Here is a 24534-nt window from a genome sequence, read left to right on the forward strand (position 1 = left end):
TGGGTAAATCTGTGAGCAGGAGCGAGAGACAATTAAGATCCCAAGCATTCACTACGTTATAAACAACATATTTGCACTCATAAGTCGCTTGCCTAATTGCACTCAGCAACTCGATGTTTCGTATCGAACCTCATCTCAAACAATGGAAGGGCGCCCCCTAGCGGCAGCTGCCCCTGTGTGGCACAAGGTGACCCTGCACCGACCTGCACGTGGCATGAGTCTGTCGGTAGGGGGCGATCATTACTGGAATTGCCACAATTTTGACCGTGACACCAACATGCAATGTGCGTTGTGAGTGACACAGTGGTTTGTTTGACATCCGCTGTTAAGCAGACTGCGCATGTTGTTGTGAATGTTACTGGAGTAGCCAGATGTGCCTGTCGGATTTGAACTTTGAACCTCAGCAATAAATAGAGAATGCACTACCATATTCCTGGTTCTTTAGGTAAAGTCACGTAGATAGAAAAATAAAAGATAAAAATAATAAATTAACATTTTAATAATAAAAAAAATAATAAATAAAAATAATAAATTGAAAAAAAATTGATGAAAAGATGCCATGGGTCGACTGACTGAGATGACTGGCCAATGCACCACCTGTGCCCCCCACTACACACACAGTGTACACACACACAGTGTACACACACAGTGTACACACACACACAGTGTACACACACACACAGTGTACACACACACAGTGTAAACACACACACACAGTGTATACACACACAGTGTACACACACAGTGTATACAAATAATGTCCACGTTGTTGTTGTAGCTGAGCCCACACACCCAAGGGAGGGAGCAATGGAAAATGAATATAAATCAACTTAAACTCCAATCCCGCTCTGTGACGTCACCACTCAGCATTACTTCATCGGCGTGAAACGCCAGGGGGAGGTGTACCTCGCTAGTGACGTCATGTCACCAAGGTATTCCACCGCGATCTTGAGCGTGACGTCACCTCCGCTTGGGTCACTGCCGATTGCGTTCCAGTGCCAAGCCTTATTTGGGCAAAGCTACGCCCAGTGACGGCAACTCATTAACATAATGTGTTCGTTAAAGCCGTCGCGAGTTTATTGCGACGAGTTCATTGCCCACGACAAATGGGACGAGTGACATTAACATAATTTATTTATTCTCTAATTTATTCAGTTACGGAGCCGCTCATTGTGGGAGGAGCGTGTCTCGTACCCCGGATGTGACGTCGTGGCACCTGCTGCTGCGTGACGTCACGAGGTAACAGGAAGCTATCGCTTCCTGCACTGAAATCCGAGGTGAGAAATTCTCATTGCGATTGTTGTGGTTGTGGTGGTGGTTGTGGTTGTTGTTGTTTACCAAGGTAAAGCCTCTCTCTCTCAGGGATGTCAATTGAGTAGCAGCGAGCATAGGAATCGATGTCCAGGTTGGAACTTTACAAGGCGGGGCCTAGCCACGCGGGGCCTTGCCTCCTGCCCTCGCCTGATTGCGTTCACTTTAATTATCTCGCTTAAGCTTAATTTGTCTTCACCCGGCTCGCCACTTTGTAACTTTGTTTTATTGCAAATATTCACGCAGTTTGTATTTTCTTTTGTTAGCAGGCCAAGCCCGCTTGAGCTGCTATACCGCTCTTGTTATCAGAAGCGACCTGCCCACAACAACACAAGGTGAGGCTTTGTCAACGTGTGTGAATGTTTTGACTTAAAACTTTGGTGACTGCAGGAATTAATATTCTTGGTTCTTTCGGTAAAGTCACGTAGATAGAAAATAAAATAAAAACAGATAATCATTTTTCTTTTTTAAATGAAGCAAAAAACCCCACAACGTTTCTATGGCAACATTAATGTTGAAGATGCTAGAGCTTACAGGAATATTTGACATTTGCCCTCATTGCGTGCCATGACAGTGCTGTTTGCACAGTCACACAGAGTCACTGTAAGATGATTTTCTTGGTCGTGTTTTTGTTTTGTCGCTTGTTGTGGTTGCACCCGATTCAAGAGCCGAATGGCTCACGGGACTATAACCAAAATAAATCAAACTGAAAATCAAAAAACTGAAACCGCGTGATGAATTTTGGGAAAGTTTTTCACTGCATCTCCAAATATAAAAGGCAAAGTTGTGATTGTGTGTGTTGTCTGTTCAAAATGTTTAGCGTACTTCCCGACATGCAACAAACTGTAAATTTGCCATGTGGGTACTTTACAGACTGTACACCGTACAAACATTATACAAATACACTTTTGTGTTTTTGTTGGGGGGGGGGGAGCTCAATAATGCATAGATTTTTTGCACGGCAAGTGAGCTGTGACGTCAAATCTGTCACGTGACCCTCGCATGTGGAAGCATCACGCATTGTAGTGTAGTGGTTAGCGTTGTCTGTGTGTGTGTGTCTGTGTGTGTGTGCCTGTGTGTGTGTGTCTGTGTGTCTGTGTGTGTGTGTCTGTGTGTGTGTCTGTGTGTGTTTGTGTGTCTGTGTGTGTGTGTCTGTGTGTGTGTGTCTGTGTGTGTGTCTGTGTGTGTATCTGTGTGTGTGTCTGTCTGTGTCTGTGTGTATGTATCTGTGTGTGTCTGTGTACCTGCCTGGGTATTTTGTACCATCGGACACTCCACCCCCACAACTCCCAATCGGTGATGGGGCAGTTGTGGAGAGAGTGGAGAGTTTCCCATACCTGGGCAGTGTGCTTATGACTGGCTCCAGTTTAACAGCAGAGGTCTCACTCCGAATCAGTCGAGCGGCAATATCTTTTCATCGGTTGCGTAACGCTGTGTGGAAGCTACCTGGTCTGTCGCTCCGCACTAAGCTTCAGGTCTTCTCGGCCACGGTCATTCCCTCCCTTCTCTACGCTTGCGAAACGTGGACCCCCCTAATGGAACATCTTCGCCGGTTAGAAACATTTAGGCTGACCTGCCTACGATCCATCCTGGGTTTAACCAGACTGGATTGTGTGAGGAGCTCACAAATCCTTGAAAGATCTGGGCAGGGTCCCATCGGTGAGCTCCTCCGGCAGGCAAGGCTGCGATGGCTGGGTCATGTAGCCCGCATGCCCAGCCACCGCATGCCGAAACAGCTTTTGTTTGGCCGGATTGAGGGGGCTAAGCGGGCGCGGCACGGGCTAGAGAAGAGATGGAGTGATGTGGTACAGGAGGACGTGGAGCTGAGTGGACTTGCCGATGACTGGTACCAGCGGTGTCAAGATCGGCCTCTGTGGAGGAGGCTCGTGAAGGATGCTACTGGGCAGTTGGAGGCAGTCGCCCTCCAACAACAACGGAGGGCGGAGGAGCGACGCTCACAACAGCGAGCGGAGCGCCGGGTGGCTAAAGCACAGCAGGTTGGCACAGTAGGGGGCACAGGTGGTGCATCAGCCAGTCATCTCAGTCAGTCGACCCGTGGCACCTGGGTCGGCCCCGTGACCTCCTGCCAGCGGGCGTTCGACACTTCACGTGGCCTCAGGGTGCACATAGCCTGGCACAAGCGTCGTGGTGACGTCACCGCCACTTAGTGGCGAATGGCGGTTGTTGTTGTTGTTGTTGTGTGTGTGTGTATCTGTGTGTGTATCTGTGTGTGTGTGTCTGTGTGTGTGTGTCTGTGTGTGTGTGTCTGTGTCTGTCTGTGTGTGGAAGCGTAACGCATTGTAGTGTATCGGTTAGCGCTACGCCGCGCTACGAACCCGGCGACCCGAGTTTGATTCCCGTTCACGGCCACCACCGGTGATTATTAATTCAACCGCTTCTGGGCCTCCCCTAGGTCGACTCAGCCTTAAACGAGTAACTGTTGTGGTGTGAACATCGCCACTGGGGAGACAAAGGCGGCCGGATGTGGTGGATCCAAGTCCCGGGCGAAGCCGGGTAGTACAGCTAGTCGTGAATCCATGAATGAATATAGACGTGTAAGTCATGTGTGACTGTATATATTAATTCCTCCATGGCTCGTTACTGACGTGTAGATGGTGTGGATATTCTTATTTTCTGTCTGCAGCTGACGCTGGTCTGATGGAGCAAAGGCCCTCAGCACAGCATCTCGGTACGACAAGTCAACAATGCGACCAGCGTGCATACAGCACGGATCGGACTGGAAATTTGACACAGCACCAGAGAACTCGCACAGGAGAGAAACCCTTCAAGTGCACTGTGTGTGACAAGGCATTTGCATGGCCATCAGTTCTTCAGACCCACCAGAGAACTCACACAGGAGAGAAACCCTTCAAGTGCACTGTGTGTGAAGGCATTTTCACGGTCATCTGCTCTTAAAACACACCAGAGAACACACACGGGAGAGAAACCCTTCAAGTGCAGTGTGTGTGGGAAGACATTTTCAGATTCATTTGCTCTTAAAACACACCAGAGAACACACACGGGAGAGAAACCCTTCATGTGCAGTGTGTGTGGGAAGGCATTTCCAGATTCATCTAATCTTAAAACACACCAGAGAACACACACGGGAGAGAAACCCTTCAAGTGCAGTGTGTGTGTGAAGGCATTTTCACGGTCATCTGCTCTTAAAACACATCAGAGAACACACACGGGAGAGAAATCCTTGTGCAGTGTGTGTGGGAAGACATTTTCTGATTCTGCTCTTAAAAAACACCAGAGAACACACACGGGAGAGAAACCCTTCAGGTGCAGTGTGTGTGGGAAGACATTTTCAGATTCATCTACTCTTAAAACACACCAGAGAACACACACGGGAGAGAAACCCTTCATGTGCAGTGTGTGTGGGAAGGCATTTCCAGATTCATCTAATATTAAAAAAACACCAGAGAACACACACGGGAGAGAAACCCTTCAGGTGCAGTGTGTGTGGGAAGACATTTTCAGATTCATCTACTCTTAAAAAACACCACATAACACACATGGGAGAGAAATCCTTCTTGTGCAGTGTGTGTGGGAAGACATTTTCTGATTCATCTGCTCTTAAAACACACGAGAAAGCACACACGGGAGAGAAATCCTTGTGCAGTGTGTGTGGGAAGGCATTTTCTGATTCTGCTCTTAAAAAACACTGGTGGCTCATTAACATAATGTGTCCGTTAAAGCCGTCGCGAGTTTATTGCGACGGGTTCAGCGCCTACGACCCTATCCCTCGACATATGGGCCTACCTTATTAACATAATTTATTCAATTTTGATTTAAAGCTTTCGTGACTGCAGTAATTCTTATTCTTAGTTTTTTCGGTAAAGTCACGTTGAAGAGAAACAACAAAATAACAAAATATATATAAAACAATAAAAAATTCTCACGACGTTTCGACCATAACTCAAACGGTCATCATCAGGTGTTCATGATGACCGTTTGAGTTATGGTCGAAACGTCGTGAGAATTTTTTATTGTTTTATATATATTTTGTTATTTTGTTGTTTCTCTTCAACGTGACTTTACCGAAAAAACTAAGAATATAATTTATTCAGTTAGAGAGCCGCTCGTGGGGGGGAAGTGACGTCATACTACTTCCTGCTGTCGCGAGGCAACAGGAAGCTGCCGTGTGCGCGCTTGCACTGAAATCCGAGGTGAGAAATTCTCGTGGTGGTGGTTGTGGTGGTGGTGGTTGTTGTTGTTTACCAAGGTAGAGCCTCTCTCGTAGGGATGTCAGTTGAGTAGCAGCGAGCATGGGAATCGATGTCCCGGTTGGAACTTTACAACGCGGGGCCTAGCCACGCGTGGCCTTGCCTCCTGCCCTCGCCTGATTGCATTCACTTTAATTATCTCGCTTAAGTTTAATTTGTCTTCACCCGGCTCGTCACTTTGTAACTTTGTTTTATTGTAAATATTCACGCAGTTTTTATTTTCTTTTGTTACCAGGCCAAGCCCGCTTGAGCTGCTATACCGCTCTTGTTATCAGAAGCCACCTGCCCACAACAACACAAGGTGAGGCTTTGTCAACGTGTGTGAATGTTTTGACTTAAAACTTTGGTGACTGCAGGAATTCATTTTCTTGGTTCTTTCGGTAAAGTCACGTAGATAGAAAATAAAATAAAAATAACAGATAATAATTTTTCTTTTTTTTAAATGAAGCAAAAAACCCCACAACGTTTCTATGGCAACATTAATGTTGAAGATGCGAGGGCTTACAGGAATATTTATGACATTTGCCCTCTCATTGCGTGCCATGACAGTGCTGTTTGCACAGTCACACATAGTCACTGTAAGATTATTTTCTTGGTCGTGTTTTTGTTTTGTTGCTTGTTGTGGTTGCACCCGATTCAAGAGCCGAATGGCTCACGGGACTATAACCAAAATAAATCAAACTGAAAATCAAAAATACTAAAACCGCGTGATGAATTTGGGAAAGTTTTTCACTGCATCTCCAAATATATAAAAGGCAAAGTTGTGATTGTGTGTGTCTGTTCAAAATGTTTAGCGTACTTCTCGACATGCAACAAACTGGAAATTTGCCATGTGGGTACTTTACAGACTGTACACCGTGCAGACATTATACAAATACACTTTTGTGTTTTTGTTGGGGGGGGGGGAGCTCAATAATGTATAGATTTTTTGCACGGCAAGTGAGCTGTGACGTCAAATCTGTCACGTGACCCTCGCATGTGGAAGAGGAACGCATTGTAGTGTAGCGGTTAGCATTGTCTGTGTGTTTGTGTGTCTGTGTGTGTGTGTATGTGTGTGTATGTGTGTGTGTCTGTGTGTGTGTGTGTCTGTGTGTATCTGTCTGTGTGTGTCTGTGTGTGTATCTGTGTGTGTCTGTATCTGTGTGTATGTGTGTCTGTGTGTGTGTGTCTGTGTGTCTGTGTATCTGTGCGTGTGTGTGTGGAAGAGTAACTCATTGTAGTGTAGCGGTTAACGCTACGCTGCGCAACGAACCCGGCGACCCGAGTTCGATTCCCGCTCACGGCCACCACCGGTAATGATTATTTGAACCGCTTCTGGGCCTCCCCTAGGTCGACTCAGCCTCAAACGAGTAACTGCTGTGGTGGTGTGAACATCGCCACTGGGGAGACAAAGGCGGCCGGACGTGGTGGATCCAAGTCCCGGGCGAAGCCGGGTAGTACAGCTAGTCATGAATACATGAATGAATATAGACGTGTAAGTCACGTGTGACTGTATATATTAATTCCTCCATGGCTCGATACTGACGTGTAGATGGTGTGGATATTCTTATTTTCTGTCTGCAGCTGACGCTGGTCTGATGGAGCAAATGCACTCAGCACAGCAACTCGGTACGACAAGTCAACAATGCGACCAGCGTGCATACGGCACGGATCGGACTGGAAATTTGACACAGCACCAGAGAACTCACACAGGAGAGAAACCCTTCAAGTGCACTGTGTGTGACAAGGCATTTTCAGATTCATCGACTCTTACAAAACACCAGAGAACACACACGGGAGAGAAACCCTTCAAGTGCACTGTGTGTGGGAAGGCATTTTCAGATTCATCGACTCTTAAAAAACACCAGAGAACACACACGGGAGAGAAACCCTTCAAGTGCACTGTGTGTGGGAAGGCATTTTCACAGTCATCTGCTCTTAAAATTCACCAGAGAACACACACGGGAGAGAAACCCTTCAAGTGCAGTGTGTGTGGGAAGACATTTTCTGATTCATCTGCTCTTAAAAAACACCAGAGAACACACACGGGAGAGAAACCCTTCAAGTGCAGTGTGTGTGGGAAGACATTTTCAGATTCATCTACTCTTAAAAAACACCAGAGAACACACACGGGAGAGAAACCCTTCAAGTGCAGTGTTTGTGGGAAGACATTTTCACGGTCATCTGCTCTTAAAACACACCAGAGAACACACACGGAAGAGAAACCCTTCTTGTGCAGTGTGTGTGGGAAGACATTTTCTGATTCATCTGCTCTTAAAATACACCAGAGAACACACACAGGAGAGAAACCCTTCAAGTGCAGTGTGTGTGGGAAGGCATTTTCAGATTCATTTGCTCTTAAAACACACCAGAGAACACACACGGGAGAGAAACCCTTCAAGTGCAGTGTGTGTGGGACGGCATTTTCAGATTCATCTACTCTTAAAAAACACCAGAGAACACACACGGGAGAGAAACCCTTCAAGTGCAGTGTGTGTGGGAAGGCATTTTCAGATTCGTTTGCTCTTAAAACACACCAGAGAACACACACGGGAGAGAAACCCTTCAAGTGCAGTGTGTGTGGGACGGCATTTTCAGATTCATCTACTCTTAAAAAACACCAGAGAACACACACGGGAGAGAAACCCTTCAAGTGCAGTGTGTGTGGGAAGGCATTTTCAGATTCGTTTGCTCTTAAAACACACCAGAGAACACACACGGGAGAGAAACCCTTCAAGTGCACTGCGTGTGGGACGGCATTTTCAGATTCATCTACTCTTAAAAAACACCAGAGAACACACACGGGAGAGAAACCCTTCAAGTGCAGTGTGTGTGGGAAGACATTTTCAGATTCATCTACTCTTAAAAAACACCAGAGAACACACACGGGAGAGAAACCCTTCAAGTGCAGTGTGTGTGGGAGGACATTTTCATATTCATCTAATCTTAAAAAACACCAGAGAACACACACGGGAGAGAAACCCTTCAGGTGCAGTGTGTGTGGGAAGACATTTTCATGGTCATCTGCTCTTAAAACACACCAGAGAACACACACGGAAGAGAAACCCTTCAAGTGCACTGTGTGTGGGAAGGCATTTTCAGATTCATCGACTCTTAAAAAACACCAGAGAACACACACGGGAGAGAAACCCTTCAAGTGCACTGTGTGTGGGAAGGCATTTTCACAGTCATCTGCTCTTAAAATTCACCAGAGAACACACACGGGAGAGAAACCCTTCAAGTGCAGTGTGTGTGGGAAGACATTTTCTGATTCATCTGCTCTTAAAAAACACCAGAGAACACACACGGGAGAGAAACCCTTCAAGTGCAGTGTGTGTGGGAAGACATTTTCTGATTCATCTGCTCTTAAAAAACACCAGAGAACACACACGGGAGAGAAACCCTTCAAGTGCAGTGTGTGTGGGACGGCATTTTCAGATTCATCTACTCTTAAAAAACACCAGAGAACACACACGGGAGAGAAACCCTTCAAGTGCAGTGTGTGTGGGAAGGCATTTTCAGATTCGTTTGCTCTTAAAACACACCAGAGAACACACACGGGAGAGAAACCCTTCAAGTGCACTGCGTGTGGGACGGCATTTTCAGATTCATCTACTCTTAAAAAACACCAGAGAACACACACGGGAGAGAAACCCTTCAAGTGCAGTGTGTGTGGGAAGACATTTTCAGATTCATCTACTCTTAAAAAACACCAGAGAACACACACGGGAGAGAAACCCTTCAAGTGCAGTGTGTGTGGGAGGACATTTTCATATTCATCTAATCTTAAAAAACACCAGAGAACACACACGGGAGAGAAACCCTTCAGGTGCAGTGTGTGTGGGAAGACATTTTCATGGTCATCTGCTCTTAAAACACACCAGAGAACACACACGGAAGAGAAACCCTTCAAGTGCAGTGTGTGTGTGAAGACATTTTCAGATTCATTTGCTCTTAAAGCACACCAGAGAACACACACGGGAGAGAAACCCTTCAAGTGCAGTGTGTGTGTGAAGGCATTTTCACGGTCATCTGCTCTTAAAACACACCAGAGAACACACACGGGAGAGAAACCCTTCTTGTGCAGTGTGTGTGGGAAAACATTTTCTGATTCATCTGCTCTTAAAAAACACCAGAGAACACACACGGGAGAGAAACCCTCCAGGTGCAGTGTGTGTGGGAAGACATTTTCAGATTCATCTACTCTTAAAATTTAAAACACCAGAGAACACACACGGGAGAGAAACCCTTTAAGTGCAGTGTTTGTGGGACGGCATTTTCAGATTCATCTACTCTTAAAAAACACCAGAGAACACACACGGGAGAGAAACCCTTCAAGTGCAGTGTGTGTGGGAAGGCATTTTCAGATTCGTTTGCTCTTAAAACACACCAGAGAACACACACAGGAGAGAAACCCTTCAAGTGCAGTGTGTGTGGGACGGCATTTTCAGATTCATCTACTCTTAAAAAACACCAGAGAACACACACGGGAGAGAAACCCTTCAAGTGCAGTGTGTGTGGGAGGACATTTTCATATTCATCTAATCTTAAAAAACACCAGAGAACACACACGGGAGAGAAACCCTTCAGGTGCAGTGTGTGTGGGAAGACATTTTCATGGTCATCTGCTCTTAAAACACACCAGAGAACACACACGGGAGAGAAACCCTTCAAGTGCAGTGTGTGTGAAGACATTTTCTGATTCATCTACTCTTAAAAGACACCAGAGAACACACACGGGAGAGAACCCCTTCAAGTGCAGTGTGTGTGGGAAAACATTTTCTGATTCATCTGCTCTTAAAAAACACCAGAGAACACACACGGGAGAGAAACCCTCCAGGTGCAGTGTGTGTGGGAAGACATTTTCAGATTCATCTACTCTTAAAAAACACCAGAGAACACACACGGGAGAGAAACCCTTCAAGTGCAGTGTTTGTGGGAAGACATTTTCACGGTCATCTGCTCTTAAAACACACCAGAGAACACACACGGGAGAGAAACCCTTCTTGTGCAGTGTGTGTGGGAAGACATTTTCTGATTCATCTGCTCTTAAAAAACACCAGAGAACACACACGGGAGAGAAACCCTTCAGGTGCAGTGTGTGTGGGAAGACATTTTCAGATTCATCTATTCTTAAAAATCACCAGAGAACATACGGGAGAGAAACCCTTCAAGTGCAGTGTTTGTGGGACGGCATTTTCAGATTCATCTACTCTTAAAAAACACCAGAGAACACACACGGGAGAGAAACCCTTCAAGTGCAGTGTGTGTGGGAAGGCATTTTCAGATTCGTTTGCTCTTAAAACACACCAGAGAACACACACGGGAGAGAAACCCTTCAAGTGCAGTGTGTGTGGGACGGCATTTTCAGATTCATCTACTCTTAAAAAACACCAGAGAACACACACGGGAGAGAAACCCTTCAAGTGCAGTGTGTGTGGGAGGACATTTTCATATTCATCTAATCTTAAAAAACACCAGAGAACACACACGGGAGAGAAACCCTTCAGGTGCAGTGTGTGTGGGAAGACATTTTCATGGTCATCTGCTCTTAAAACACACCAGAGAACACACACGGGAGAGAAACCCTTCAAGTGCAGTGTGTGTGAAGACATTTTCTGATTCATCTACTCTTAAAAGACACCAGAGAACACACACGGGAGAGAACCCCTTCAAGTGCAGTGTGTGTGGGAAAACATTTTCTGATTCATCTGCTCTTAAAAAACACCAGAGAACACACACGGGAGAGAAACCCTCCAGGTGCAGTGTGTGTGGGAAGACATTTTCAGATTCATCTACTCTTAAAAAACACCAGAGAACACACACGGGAGAGAAACCCTTCAAGTGCAGTGTTTGTGGGAAGACATTTTCACGGTCATCTGCTCTTAAAACACCAGAGAACACACACGGGAGAGAAACCCTTCTTGTGCAGTGTGTGTGGGAAGACATTTTCTGATTCATCTGCTCTTAAAAAACACCAGAGAACACACACGGGAGAGAAACCCTTCAGGTGCAGTGTGTGTGGGAAGACATTTTCAGATTCATCTATTCTTAAAAATCACCAGAGAACACACACGGGAGAGAAACCCTTCAAGTGCAGTGTTTGTGGGAAGACATTTTCACGGTCATCTGCTCTTAAAAAACACCAGAGAACACACGGGAGAGAAACCCTTCAAGTGCAGTGTGTGCGGGAAGGCATTTGCACATTAATCAAATCTTCAAGTACACCAGAAAAGACACAGGAGAGAAACCCTTGAGGTACACTCTGTGTGGGATGATGTTTGCACAGTCATCACATCTTAAAGTACACCAGAGAACACACACGGGAGAGAAACCCTTCAGGTGCACTCTGCGGGAAGGCATTTGCACATTCATAAAATCTTCAAGTACACCAGAGAACACGGAAGCATCAGAAGATCTGCAAGGAGTGGAATCTGAAATCAGCTTGTGAAAGTCAAAGTGCCACAATAAGCCCATCCCTTATGAAACAAGAACCGGACGAAAATCCCAGCTTGGACACTTTTAAAGGTATCGAGGTGAAATATGAAGAGGTGATGGTGAAGAGGGAAGAAGTGATGGTGAAGAGGGAAGAAGTGAAGGTGAAATGTGAAGATGAAGATTCAACTCCAAAATGGGACCTTCACATCGATGGAGGCAACGTGAAGCAGGAGGAGAATTCTGACTGTGAGGCAGAGCGAGGCAACTCCCAGCAGTTTGTGGAAGTGTAGATTTGAGTGGACTTCCTCCGAGACAATCCAAAGTCAGGTGGAGACCCGGTAGATGTGTAAGCCAGAGACGGTGTCACTACAATAGATGCACCTTTGTCACAGGCCTTTAATCACAAGAATGTGAAGTTGAACACTTTGTGGGCCCGTGGGTTGGGTAGATCTCTAACCAGGAGCAAGAGCCAATAAGCTCCCAAGCATTCACTATGTTATAATAATTGCTTTTACACGGTGCTTGCTTAATCGCCTCAGCAACTTGGAGTTTTGTGTCGTAACTCGCCTGAAACACTCAAAGAGCATCCCCAAGTAGCAGCTGCCCCTGTGTGGCACAAGATGGTGGCCCTGCACCAGCCTGCATGTGGACAAGAGCCTGTCAGTAGGAGGCGATGATTGATGTGTCATCTCAGTTGTGTAGTTTGTAGGTAATGTTTAGAATTTGCTACATTTTCACTCAGATGCCAGCATGCAATGGCCTACTCGTTTTGAATGACACAATAGTATGTTTTACATACACGGTGAAGCAGACTGCAACTTTTTTAAAAAGCTTGTTAATACGATGTAACGTGATGCAGTATATTTCACTGCAGTAATCCAATTTTGTTAATATGCCTGTCAATAATTTAGAATGTATACTTGTCTGGTTTTGTGCATACTTGTAACATTTGATCTATAAGGGTCAAACATTGAATAAGTGATGTTAGGACAAAGTGTGTCTGTTTGGAAGTAACCTGTACAGAGAACTCAGGTGAGACCCGTTGTTCTTGTGATACAGGTGAAAGGGTACTTTTGTGTTTCACGAAGCATCTGGAGCAACTCATTGTCTTTGACATAGGGAGCACGCTTAGATCATTCATCAGTTACAAGGCATACCACTTGAAAGTTACACGTATAGGAGGAGGTACATTCTCTACAACACGAATTGTAGTTTTGTCTTACGTGTTGACGTAGATTTTGTCTAACTGGGACTAGAAATGCTCCTTGCTGATTCACGTCTGGATGTTCGTAACCATCGGTTGAAGCAAACCCCACTGCTGTTGTTGAGATGCTGTGCACCAATAAGGGTCCAACACAGTGACGGCCTTCAGGCCAGGAAAGTCACAACATTTGCACACGAAGGACGCATTCACGCAAGTACCCCATGCTCCGTTTTGAAGTTTTAAAAGGAAACATCTTTGAATTGTGTTGTGTTTTGAATGAGATGATTTTATTTCCTCATTAAAAGCTTGTATCAATTTACATCTGGAAGACTTCATTGAAAAGGACATTTCGTGTGATTTTTTTCTCGTCGTTAAGTAGATGGCCTTGCCGGGGGTTCGGTTCAATGCAGACACAAACAGTGTACACACACAGTGTACACACAATGTACACACACTGTACACACAGTGTACACACTACACAGTGTACACACAGTGTACACACATTGTGTACACACAGTGTACACACAGTGTACACACACAGTATACACACAGTGTACACACACAGTGTATATACACAGTGTACACACACATTGTACACACATAGTGTACACACACGGTTTATACACACTGTACACAGTGTATACACAGTGTACACAAACAGTACACAGTGTACACACAGTGTACATACAGTATATACACACAGTGTACACACACACAGGGTACACACACAGTGTATATATACACACAGTGTACACACACGGTGTACACACACTATATATACACACACAGTGTACACACACACAGTGACACAGCGACACACAGTGACACAGTGTATACACATAGTGTACACACACAGTGTACACACACTGACACACACACAGTGACACACATAGTATACACAGTGACAACAACAACCGTCATTCGCCACTAAGTGGCGGTGACGTCACCACGACGCTTGTGCCAGGCACAGTGACACACAGTGACACAGTGACACACAGCGACACACAGTGACACACACACAGTGTACACATAGTGTACACACACACAAGTGTACATACAGTGTATACACACAGTGTACACACACACAGTGACACACAGTAACACACAGTGTGCACACATAGTGACACACACAGTGACACACAGCGACACAGTGTACACACAATGTACACACACACTGTATACACGCAGTTTATACACAGTGTACACACACAGTGTACACACACAGTGTATACACATAGTGTACACACACACAGTGTGCACACACACAGTGTACACACAGTGTACACACAGTGTGCACACACACAATATACACACACAGTGTACATACACACTGTACACACACAGTGTACACACACACAGTGTACACACATACAGTGTAGACACAGTGTACACACACAATGTACACACACAGTGTACACACACAGTGTACACATAGTGTACAGTGTACAAACAGTGGACACGGGGTATACACAGTGTATATATACACACACACAGTGTACACACACACACAGTGACACACAGTGACACAGTGTGTATACACTATGTGTATACACACAGTGTACACACACACAAGGTGTATACACACAGTGCACACACACACAGTGACACAGCGACACACAGTGACAGTGACACAGTGTATACACATAGTGTACACACACAGTGTACACACACACATTGTGTACACACACACAGTGCACACACACACAGTGTACACACTCACACAGTGTACACACATGCACAGTGTATACACATAGTGTGCACACACATTGTACACACACACACAGCGTACACACACAGACACAGTGTACACACACACATTGTGTACACACAGTGTACACACACACAGTGTATACACATAGTGTACACACACAGTGTACACACACACCGTGTACACACACACACAGTGTACACACACACACAGTGTATACACAATAATGTCCACGTTGTTGTAGCTGAGCCCACGCACCCAAGGGAGGAAGCAATGGAAAATGAATCTAAATCAACTTAAACTCCAATCCCGCTCTGTGACGTCACCACTCAGCATTACTTCATCGGCGTGAAACGCCAGGGGGAGGTGTACCTCGCTAGTGACGTCATGTCACCAAGGTATTCCACCGCGCTCTTGAGCGTGACGTCACCTCCGCTTGGGTCACTGCCGATTGCGTTCCAGTGCCAATCCTTATTTGGGCAAAGCTACGCCCAGTGACTGGCGGCTCATTAACATAATGTATCGTTAAAGCCGCGAGTTTATTGCGACGAGTTCATTGCCCACGACATATGGGACGAGTTACATTAACATAATTTATTTATTCTCTAATTTATTTAGTTACGGAGCCGCTCATTGTGGGAGGAGCGTGTCTCGTACTCCGGAAGTGATGTCATGTCACCTGCTGCTGCGTGACGTCACGAGGTAACAGGAAGCTATCGCTTCCTGCACTGAAATCCGAGGTGAGAAATTCTCATTGCGATTGTGGTTGTTGTGGTGGTGGTTGTGGTGGTGGTTGTTGTTGTTTGCCAAGGTAGAGCCTCGCTCTCTCTCTCGTAGGGATGTCAGTTGAGTAGCAGCGAGCATGGGAATCGATGTCCAGGTTGGAACTTTACAACGCGGGGCCTAGCCACGCGGGGCCTTGCCTCCTGCCCTCACCTGATTGCGTTTACTTTAATTATCTCGCTTAAGTTTAATTTGTCTTCACCCGGCTCGCCACTTTGTAACTTTGTTTTATTGTCAATATTCACGCAGTTTTTATTTTCTTTTGTTAGCAGGCCAAGCCCGCTTGAGCTGCTATACCGCTCTTGTTATCAGAAGCGACCTGCCCACAACAACACAAGGTGAGGCTTTGTCAACGTGTGTGAATGTTTTGACTTAAAACTTTGGTGACTGCAGGAATTAATATTCTTGGTTCTTTCGGTAAAGTTACGTAGATAGAAAATAAAATAGAAATAACATAATAAACATAAAAATAGTAAATAAAGCAAAAAAACCCACGTTTTGATTGCAACACAAGTGGTCTTTATTTAATGTAATTGTATTATCTGTTAATGTTATTTTCTGTCTACGTTACTTTACAGAAAGAACCAAGAATACGTGTGTCAATGTCTGTCGGTCAAAGACGCTAAACGGAGTGACGCGCAAACTCCAAATATACAGCAGGCGTCAGCGTCGGGATCGAACCCACGACTTCCTGTATACCAGGTGAGGTAGTTAACATCTCACCACGGAGAGAGACACGCAAACTCAAGTTAGCCTCGGCTATGTTCGTTGATCCTCAATTACTTGGTGGAGTGAGGAAGCATTCATGCCAAGCAGATGAAGGTGGCCAGGCGTGATTCTAGACACGCCACCGCCTGTTTACCCAGTGACAGTGTACAGTTTGTGTTTGCAGTAAAGTCTATTAACTCTGTTTAACACGGAGGTTATATCATAACAGTGGTTTACTTTTGTTTTACTCTGGAACTCTTTGTAAGAATGGAAACAGGAGGTGAACACAGCACACACATTCAGCTGAAGTCGGAACTGTTCATCCCAGCATTTAAGGACATCTGAGCCTGGATTCACACCTCTAAGTTGCGATTGAACATTAATTTATGCATTTCTGCCTAACACAAATAGTATTGTTTTCAACACCCTTTGCTATGTCAGCTGAATTTAGCTCTCATAAATATTCCTTTTGTAGCCAGACAGCCGAAATTGTGTGCTCGGAGTTTTGGGTGAACATTCATTTTGAAGATACGAGGGCTTCCTGGCATGTTTATGACCATTTGCCCTCTCATTGTGTGCCATAACAGCCCTGTGATGAATTTGGGAAACTTTTCCACTACATCATGAATATATGAATAAGTATAGACGTGTAAGTCACGTGTTACTGTGTATATTTGCTTTCCTCTGTGCATCGATACTGACGTGTAGATGGTGTGGATATTTTTTTCTGTCTGCAGCTGACGCTTCCTCTGACGCTTCCTCTGCAGAATTGGTCTGATGGAGCAAAGGCAGTCAGCGCAGCTCGGTACGACAAGTCAACAATGCGACCAGCGTGCATACATCACGTATCGGACTGGAAATTTGACACAGCACCAGAGAACACACACAGGAGAGAAACTCTTCAAGTGCAGTGTGTGTAACAAGGCATTTGCACGGTCATTTTCTCTTAAAACACACCAGAGAACACACACGGGAGAGAAACCCTTCAAGTGCACTGTGTGTGGGAAGGCGTTTGCACGTTCATCTACTCTTGTAATACACCAGAGAACACACACGGGAGAGAAACCCTTCAAGTGCAGTGTGTGTGGGAAGGCGTTTCCACATTCATCTACTCTTGTAGAACACCAGAGAACACACACGGGAGAGAAACCCTTCAAGTGCAGTGTGTGCGTGAAGGCGTTTGCACAGTCATCTGCTCTTGTAAAACACCAGAGAACACACACAGGAGAGAAACCCTTCAAGTGTACTCTGTGTGGGAAGCCGTTTGCAGATTCATCAAATCTTCAAGTACACCAGAGAACACAGAAGCATCAGAAAATCCACAAGGAGTGGAGTCTGAAATCAGCTTGTGAAAGTCAAAGTGCCGCAATGAGCCCATCCCTCATGAAACACGAACCGGAAGAAAATCCCAGCTTGGACACTTTTAAAGGTATCGAGGTGAAATATGAAGAGGTGATGGTGAAATATGAAGAAGTGATGGTGAAATGCGAAGAGGTGAAGGTAAAATATGAAGATGAAGATTCAACTCCAAAATGGGACCTTCACAACGTGAAGCAGGAGGAGAATTCTGACTGTGAGGCAGAGCGAGGCAACTCCTAGCAGTTTGTGGAACTGGAGGTGTGGGTGGACTTGCTCCTAGACAATACAAAGTCAAGTGGAGACCCGGTAGATGTGTAAGCCAGAGACGATGTCGCTACAATAGATGTACCTTTGTCACAGGCCTTTAATGACAGGAATGCGAAGTTGAACACTCAATTCCTAGGTTCAACCTGCAGAGTAAGAGCGAGCGGCCAGTCTTTGTGGACCTGTGGATTGGACAGATCTCTGACCAGGAGCGAGAGCCAAGAAGCCTCCAAGCATTCACTATGTTATAATTGCATTTACTCAGTGCATTTACTTTAATCGCCTCGGCAACTCGGAGTTTTGTATCTTGTCTGAAACACTCGAAGAGCATCCCCAAGTAGCAGCTGCCCCTGTGTGGCACAGGGTGGTGGCCCTGCACCGGCCTTCATTTATTTTGTTTTTCGCCTGAGGATGACCGCTTGTGTTACGATCGAAACGTCGTGATATATTATTATTTTTTCTACCTACGTGACTTTACTGAAAGAATCAAAGAGTATGTGAACAAGAGGCTGTCAGTAGGGGGCGATGATTGATGTTTCATCTCAGTTGTGTAATTTGTCGCTAATGTTTAGAATTCGCCAGCATGCAATGGCTTACTCGTTTTGAATGACACAATAGTATGTTTTACATCCACTGTTAAGCAGACGGTGCATATTTTTTAAAATAGCTTTTTAATCAGATGTTATCTGATGCAGTAGATTTCACTGCAGTAATTATTTTTTGTTAAAATTCCTGTCAATAATTTAGAATGAACATCTTCTTTGGTTCTTTCGGTAAAGTCACCACGTAGAATGAGAATAAAAGAATAAATTAATAAAATAAAATAACAATCAAATTCTCACGACGTTTCGGCCACAACACAAGTGGCCTTCAGGTGAAAGGAACAAACCTGTCGGGACGACAGAGCTACAATGAACGTTGTTAAGATTCGTAGCGTCTTTTAAGCTGGTTTAGAGAAGTGAGGCACCTTGACAAAGGGGTTTACATATAAAACAGGAGAATTTAGCATTGAAATAGCTGAGTGATTAGCTTGTGACTGGTCATATAAATAGACTGGTCATATAAATTGCTTTATTGTGTTATTTTATTAATTTATTAATTTATTCTCATTCTACGTGACTTAAGATGAATCCTTGCAGTCACGGAAGCTTTAAATCGAAATTTAGAATGAACACTTGTCTGATTTTGTGTGTACATGCATCACTTTATTTTTTATAATGGTCAAACATTGAATAAGTGATGTTAGGACAAAGTGCGTGTGTTTTTGGAAGTAACCTGTACAGATAACTCAGGTGAGACCCGTTGTTCTTGTGATACAGGTCAAAGGGTACTTTTGTGTTTCAGGAAGCATCTGGAGCAACTCATTGTCTTTGAAATAGGAAGCACACTCGGATCAGTCATCAGTTACAAGGCATACCACCTTAAAGTTACACGTAGAGGAGATACATTCTCTACAACACGAATTATAATTTTGTCTTACGTGTTGACGTAGATTTTGTCGAACTTGGACTAGAAATGCTCCTTGCTGATTAACGTCTGGATGTTCACAACCATGGCTTGAAGCAAGCCCCACTGCTGTTGATACATTGTCCACCAAAACAAGTCCACAGTTGGCTTGCACACACAGTGTACACACACACAGTGTACACACACAGTGTATACACACACACAGTGTACACACACACATAGTGTACACACACATTGTGTATACATACACACATAGTGTACACACACAGTGTCCACCAAAACCGGTCCACAGTTGGCTTGCACTGAATCAATGCTGCAGTAATTATGGACTCGCACGAAGGCCGTGGGATTTATATTTCGTGTTCAACATTCCTTTGTTTAGTGGAGAGACCGACTAAATTAAAGACGTCTTGTCTGCTGATCTTGTTCATATCTGTGTACATCGATATCCCACATTGCTTGCACGTACACACCACACGCAATTAAATCAATAAAATAAGAACGACTTCCGGGCATTGCGAAGATCGAGGAATCTCTTTCAATGGAGCGAGTTCAGTGTGTTCGATTCAACATCTCTCTGTCTCTGTCCGTCTGTGTCATCTGTTTGCCTCTGTGTTTCTCTCTGCCTGTGTCTCTCTGTCGTCTCTGTGTTCCTCTTACCTGTGTCTGTCCGCCTGTCTTGTCTGTGTGTGTGTCTCTCTATCAGCGTCTATCCAACCGTCTTCAACAACTGCCAGTAGCAACATGCGCCCGGTCAACTTGCACGGCCCGTGACTCAAACTTGCTCAAAGGAGTGTTTATCTGTAATTTATTTCGCGCCGTACGTAGCCAACCGTGATAATCTATGGGTCTCTGTGTGAGTCTCTGTGTGTGTGTATCTGTGTGAGTCTCTGTGTGTGTATCTGTGTGAGTCTCTGTGTGTGTATCTGTGAGTCTCTGTGTGTGTATCTGTGTGAGTCTCTGTGTGTGTATCTGTGTGAGTCTCTGTGTGTATCTGGAACTTATTTCGCACCGTACGTAACCGAACCTGCCCAGGAGGAGCGGCTGGTATCTGTGGAGCTGTGGACTGGGTATATCTGTGAGCAGGAGCGAGAGACAATTAAGCTCCCAAGCATTCACTACGTTATAAACAACATATTTGCACTCATAAGTCGCTTGCCTAATTGCCTCAGCAACTCGGTGTTTCGTATCGAACCTCATCTCAAACAATCGAAGGTCGCCCCCTAGTGGCAGCTGCCCCTGTGTGGCACAAGGTGGCCCTGCACCGGCCTGCACGTGGACATGAGTGTCGGTAGGGGGCGATCATTGACGCGTCATCTCCCTGTGGAGTTTCTGGATAGTGTTACTGGAATTGCCACAATTTTGACCGTGACACCAACATGCAATGTGCGTTGTGAGTGACAGTGGCTTGTTTGACATCCGCTGTTAAGCAGACTGCGCATGTTGTGGTGAATGTTACTGGGGTAGCCAGATATCCCTGTCGGATTTGAACCTTGAACCTCTGCAATAAATAGAGAATGCGCTACCATATTCCTGGTTCTTTCGGTAAAGTCACGTAGATAGAACAATAAAAGATAAAAATAATAAGTAAACATTTTAATAATAAAATAATAACAAATTAAAATAATAAATTGAAAATAAATTGATGAAAAGATGCCATGGGTCGACTGACTGAGATGACTCGCGAATGCACCACCTGTGCCCCCCACTACACACACTGTGTACACACACACAGAGTGCACACACACACAGTGTACACACAGACACAGCGTACACACACACACAGTGTACACACACACAGTGTATACACACACAGTGTACACACACACACAGTGTACACACACAGTGTACACACAGTGTACACACAGACACAGTGTACACACACACAGTGTATACACACACAGTGTACACACACACAGTGTGCACACACAGTGTATACACACACACAGTGTACACACACAGTGTATACACAATAATGTCCACGTTGTTGCAGCTGAGCCCACACACCCAAGGGAGGGAGCAATGAAAATGAATCTAAATCAACTTAAACTCCAATCCCGCTCTGTGACGTCAACTCTCAGCATTACTTCATCGGCATGAAACGCCAGGGGGAGGTGTACCTCGCTAGTGACGTCATGTCACCAAGGTATTCACCCCTCCCCCGTCCACCGCGCTCTTGAGCGTGACGTCACCTCCGCTTGGGTCACTGCCGATATCGGTCCAGTGGCAATCCTTATTTGGGCAAAGCTACGCCCAGTGACGGCAACTCGATAACATAATTTATTCGTTAAAGCCGTCGCGAGTTTATTGCGACGGGTTCAGCACTCACGACATATGAGACAAGTTACATTAACATAATTTATTCACTCTCTAATTTATTTACCTACGGAGCCGCTCATTGTGGGAGGAGCGTGTCTCGTACCCCGGATTTGACGTCATGTCACCTGCTGCTGCGTGACGTCACGAGGTAACAGGAAGCTATCGCTTCCTGCACTGAAATCCGAGGTGAGAAATTCTCATTGCAATTGTGGTTGTTGTGGTGGTGGTGGTTGTTGTTGTTGTTTACCAAGGTAGAGCCTCGCTCTCTCTCGTAGGGATGTCAGTTGAGTAGCAGCGAGCATGGGAATCGATGTCCAGGTTGGAACTTTACAACGCGGGGCCTAGCCACGCGGGGCCTTGCCTCCTGCCCTCGCCTGATTGCGTTTACTTTAATAATCTCGCTTAAGTTTAATTTTTCTTCACCCGGCTCGCCACTTTGTAACTTTGTTTTATTGTCAATATTCACGCAGTTTTTATTTTCTTTTGTTAGCAGGCCAAGCCCGCTTGAGCTGCTATACCGCTCTTGTTATCAGAAGCGACCTGCCCACAACAACACAAGGTGAGGCTTTGTCAACGTGTGTGAATGTTTTGACTTAAAACTTTGGTGACTGCAGGAATTAATATTCTTGGTTCTTTCGGTAAAGTCACGTAGATAGAAAATAAAATAACAATAACATAATAAACAAAAAATATTAAATAAAGCAAAAAAACCCCCCGCGTTTTGATCGCAACACAAGTGGTATTTATTTAATGTAATTGTATTATCTGTTATTGTTATTTTCTATCTACGTAACTTTACTGAAAGAAACAAGAATACGTGTGTCAATGTCTATCGGTCAAAGACGCTAAACGGAGATACGCGCAAACATATACAGCAGGCGTCAGGGTCGGGATCGAACCCACGACTTCCTGTATACCAGGTGAGGTAGTTAACATCTCACCACAGAGAGAGACACGCAAACTCCAGTTAGCCTCGGCTATGTTCGTTGATCCTCAATTAATTACTTGGTGGAGTGAGGAAGCATTCATGCCAAGCAGATGAAGGTGGCCAGGCGTGATTCTAGACACGCCACCGCCTGTTTACCCAGTGGCAGTGTACAGTTTGTGTTTGCAGTAACGTCTATTAACTCTGTTGAACACGGAGGTTATAGCGTAACAATATTTTATTTTTGTTTTCCTCTGGAACTCTTTATAAGAATGGAAACAGGAGGTGAACACAGCACACACATTCAGCTGAAGTCGGAACTGTTCATCCCAGCATTTAAGGACATGTGAGCCTGGATTCACACCTCTAAGTTGCGATTGAACATTAATTTATGAATTTCTGCATAACACAAATAGTATTGTTTTCAACACCCTTTGCTATGTCAGCTGAATTTAGCTCTCATAAATATTCCTTTTGTAGCCAGTCAGCCGAAATTGTGTGCTCGGTGTTTTGGGTGAACATTCATTTTGAAGATACGAGGGCTTCCAGACATGTTTATAACCATTTGCCCTCTCATTGTGTGCCATAACAGCCTGTGTGATGAATTTGGGAAACGTTTTTACTACATCATGAATATATGAATAAGTATAGACGTGTAAGTCACATGTGACAATATATATGCATTCCTCTGTGCCTCGATACTGTCGTGTAGATGGTGTGGATATTATTTTTTTCTGTCTGCAGCTGACGCTTCCTCTGACGCTTCCTCTGCAAAATTGGTCTGATGGAGCAAATGCAGTCAGCGCAGCTCGGTAGGACAAGGCAACAATGTGACCGGTGTGCATACAGCACGGATCGGACTGGAGATTTCACACGGCACAAGAGAACTCACACGGGAGAGAAACCCTTCAAGTGCACTTTGTGTGGGAAGTTATTTTCACAGTCATCTACTCTTAAAAAACACCAGAGAACACACACAGGAGAGAAACCCTTCAAGTGCACAATGTGCGGGAAGGCGTTTGCACAGTCATCACATCTTCAACTACACCAGAGAACACACACGGGAGAGAAACCCTTCAAGTGCAGTGTGTGTGTGAAGGTATTTCCACATTCATCAAATCTGCAAAGACACCAGAGTACACACACGGGAGAGAAACCCTTCAAGTGCATTTTGTGCGGGATGATGTTTGCACAGTCATCAAATCTTCAAGTACACCAGAGAACACATACAGGAGAGAAACCCTTCAGGTGCACTCTGTGTATGATGGCGTTTGCACAGTCATCACATCTTAAAGTACACCAGAGAACACACACAGGAGAGAAACCCTTCAAGTGCAGTGTGTGTGGGAAGGCGTTTGCACGGTCATCTCCTCTTGTAACACACCAGAGAACACACACGGGAGAGAAACCCTTCATGTGCACTCTGCAAGAAGGTGTTTGCACATTCATAAAATCTTCAAGTACACCAGAGAACACAGACGCATCAGAAGATCCGCAAGGAGTGGAGTCTGAAATCGGCTTGTGAAAGTCAAAGTGCCACCATGAGCCCATCCCTCATGAAACACGAACCGGAAGAAAATCCCAGCGTGGACACTTTTAAAGGTATCGAGGTGAAATATGAAGAGGTGATGGTGAAGAGGGAAGAGGTGATGGTGAAATGCGAAGAAGTGATGGTGAAATGTGAAGATGAAGATTCAACTCCAAAATGGGACCTTCACATCGATTCGAGGCAACGTGACGCAGGAAGGAGAATTCTGACTGTGAGGCAGAGTGAGGCAACTCCCAGCAGTTTGTGGAAGTGGAGGTGTGGGTGGACTTCCTCCGAGACAATCCAAAGTCA

General features: G+C 45.0%; 1 protein-coding gene across 1 annotated transcript; it reads left to right on the forward strand.

Moving 5' to 3' along the window:
• Window positions 1-7107: 7107 nt before the first annotated feature.
• Window positions 7108-20224, forward strand: LOC142921836 (uncharacterized). The gene is made up of 2 exons (XM_076063172.1): window positions 7108-9017; window positions 20157-20224. The coding sequence occupies exons 1-2, from the start codon at window positions 7118-7120 to the stop codon at window positions 20222-20224; spliced, it is 1968 nt and encodes a 655-aa protein (XP_075919287.1). The 5' UTR covers window positions 7108-7117.
• Window positions 20225-24534: the final 4310 nt, after the last annotated feature.

This window comes from Petromyzon marinus, unplaced genomic scaffold (genome assembly GCF_048934315.1).
Source record: "Petromyzon marinus isolate PM22_M1 ecotype Great Lakes invasive population unplaced genomic scaffold, UKy_Petmar_22M1.pri1.0 PM_G_Scaffold_9, whole genome shotgun sequence".
Lineage (NCBI taxonomy): Eukaryota > Metazoa > Chordata > Hyperoartia > Petromyzontiformes > Petromyzontidae > Petromyzon > Petromyzon marinus.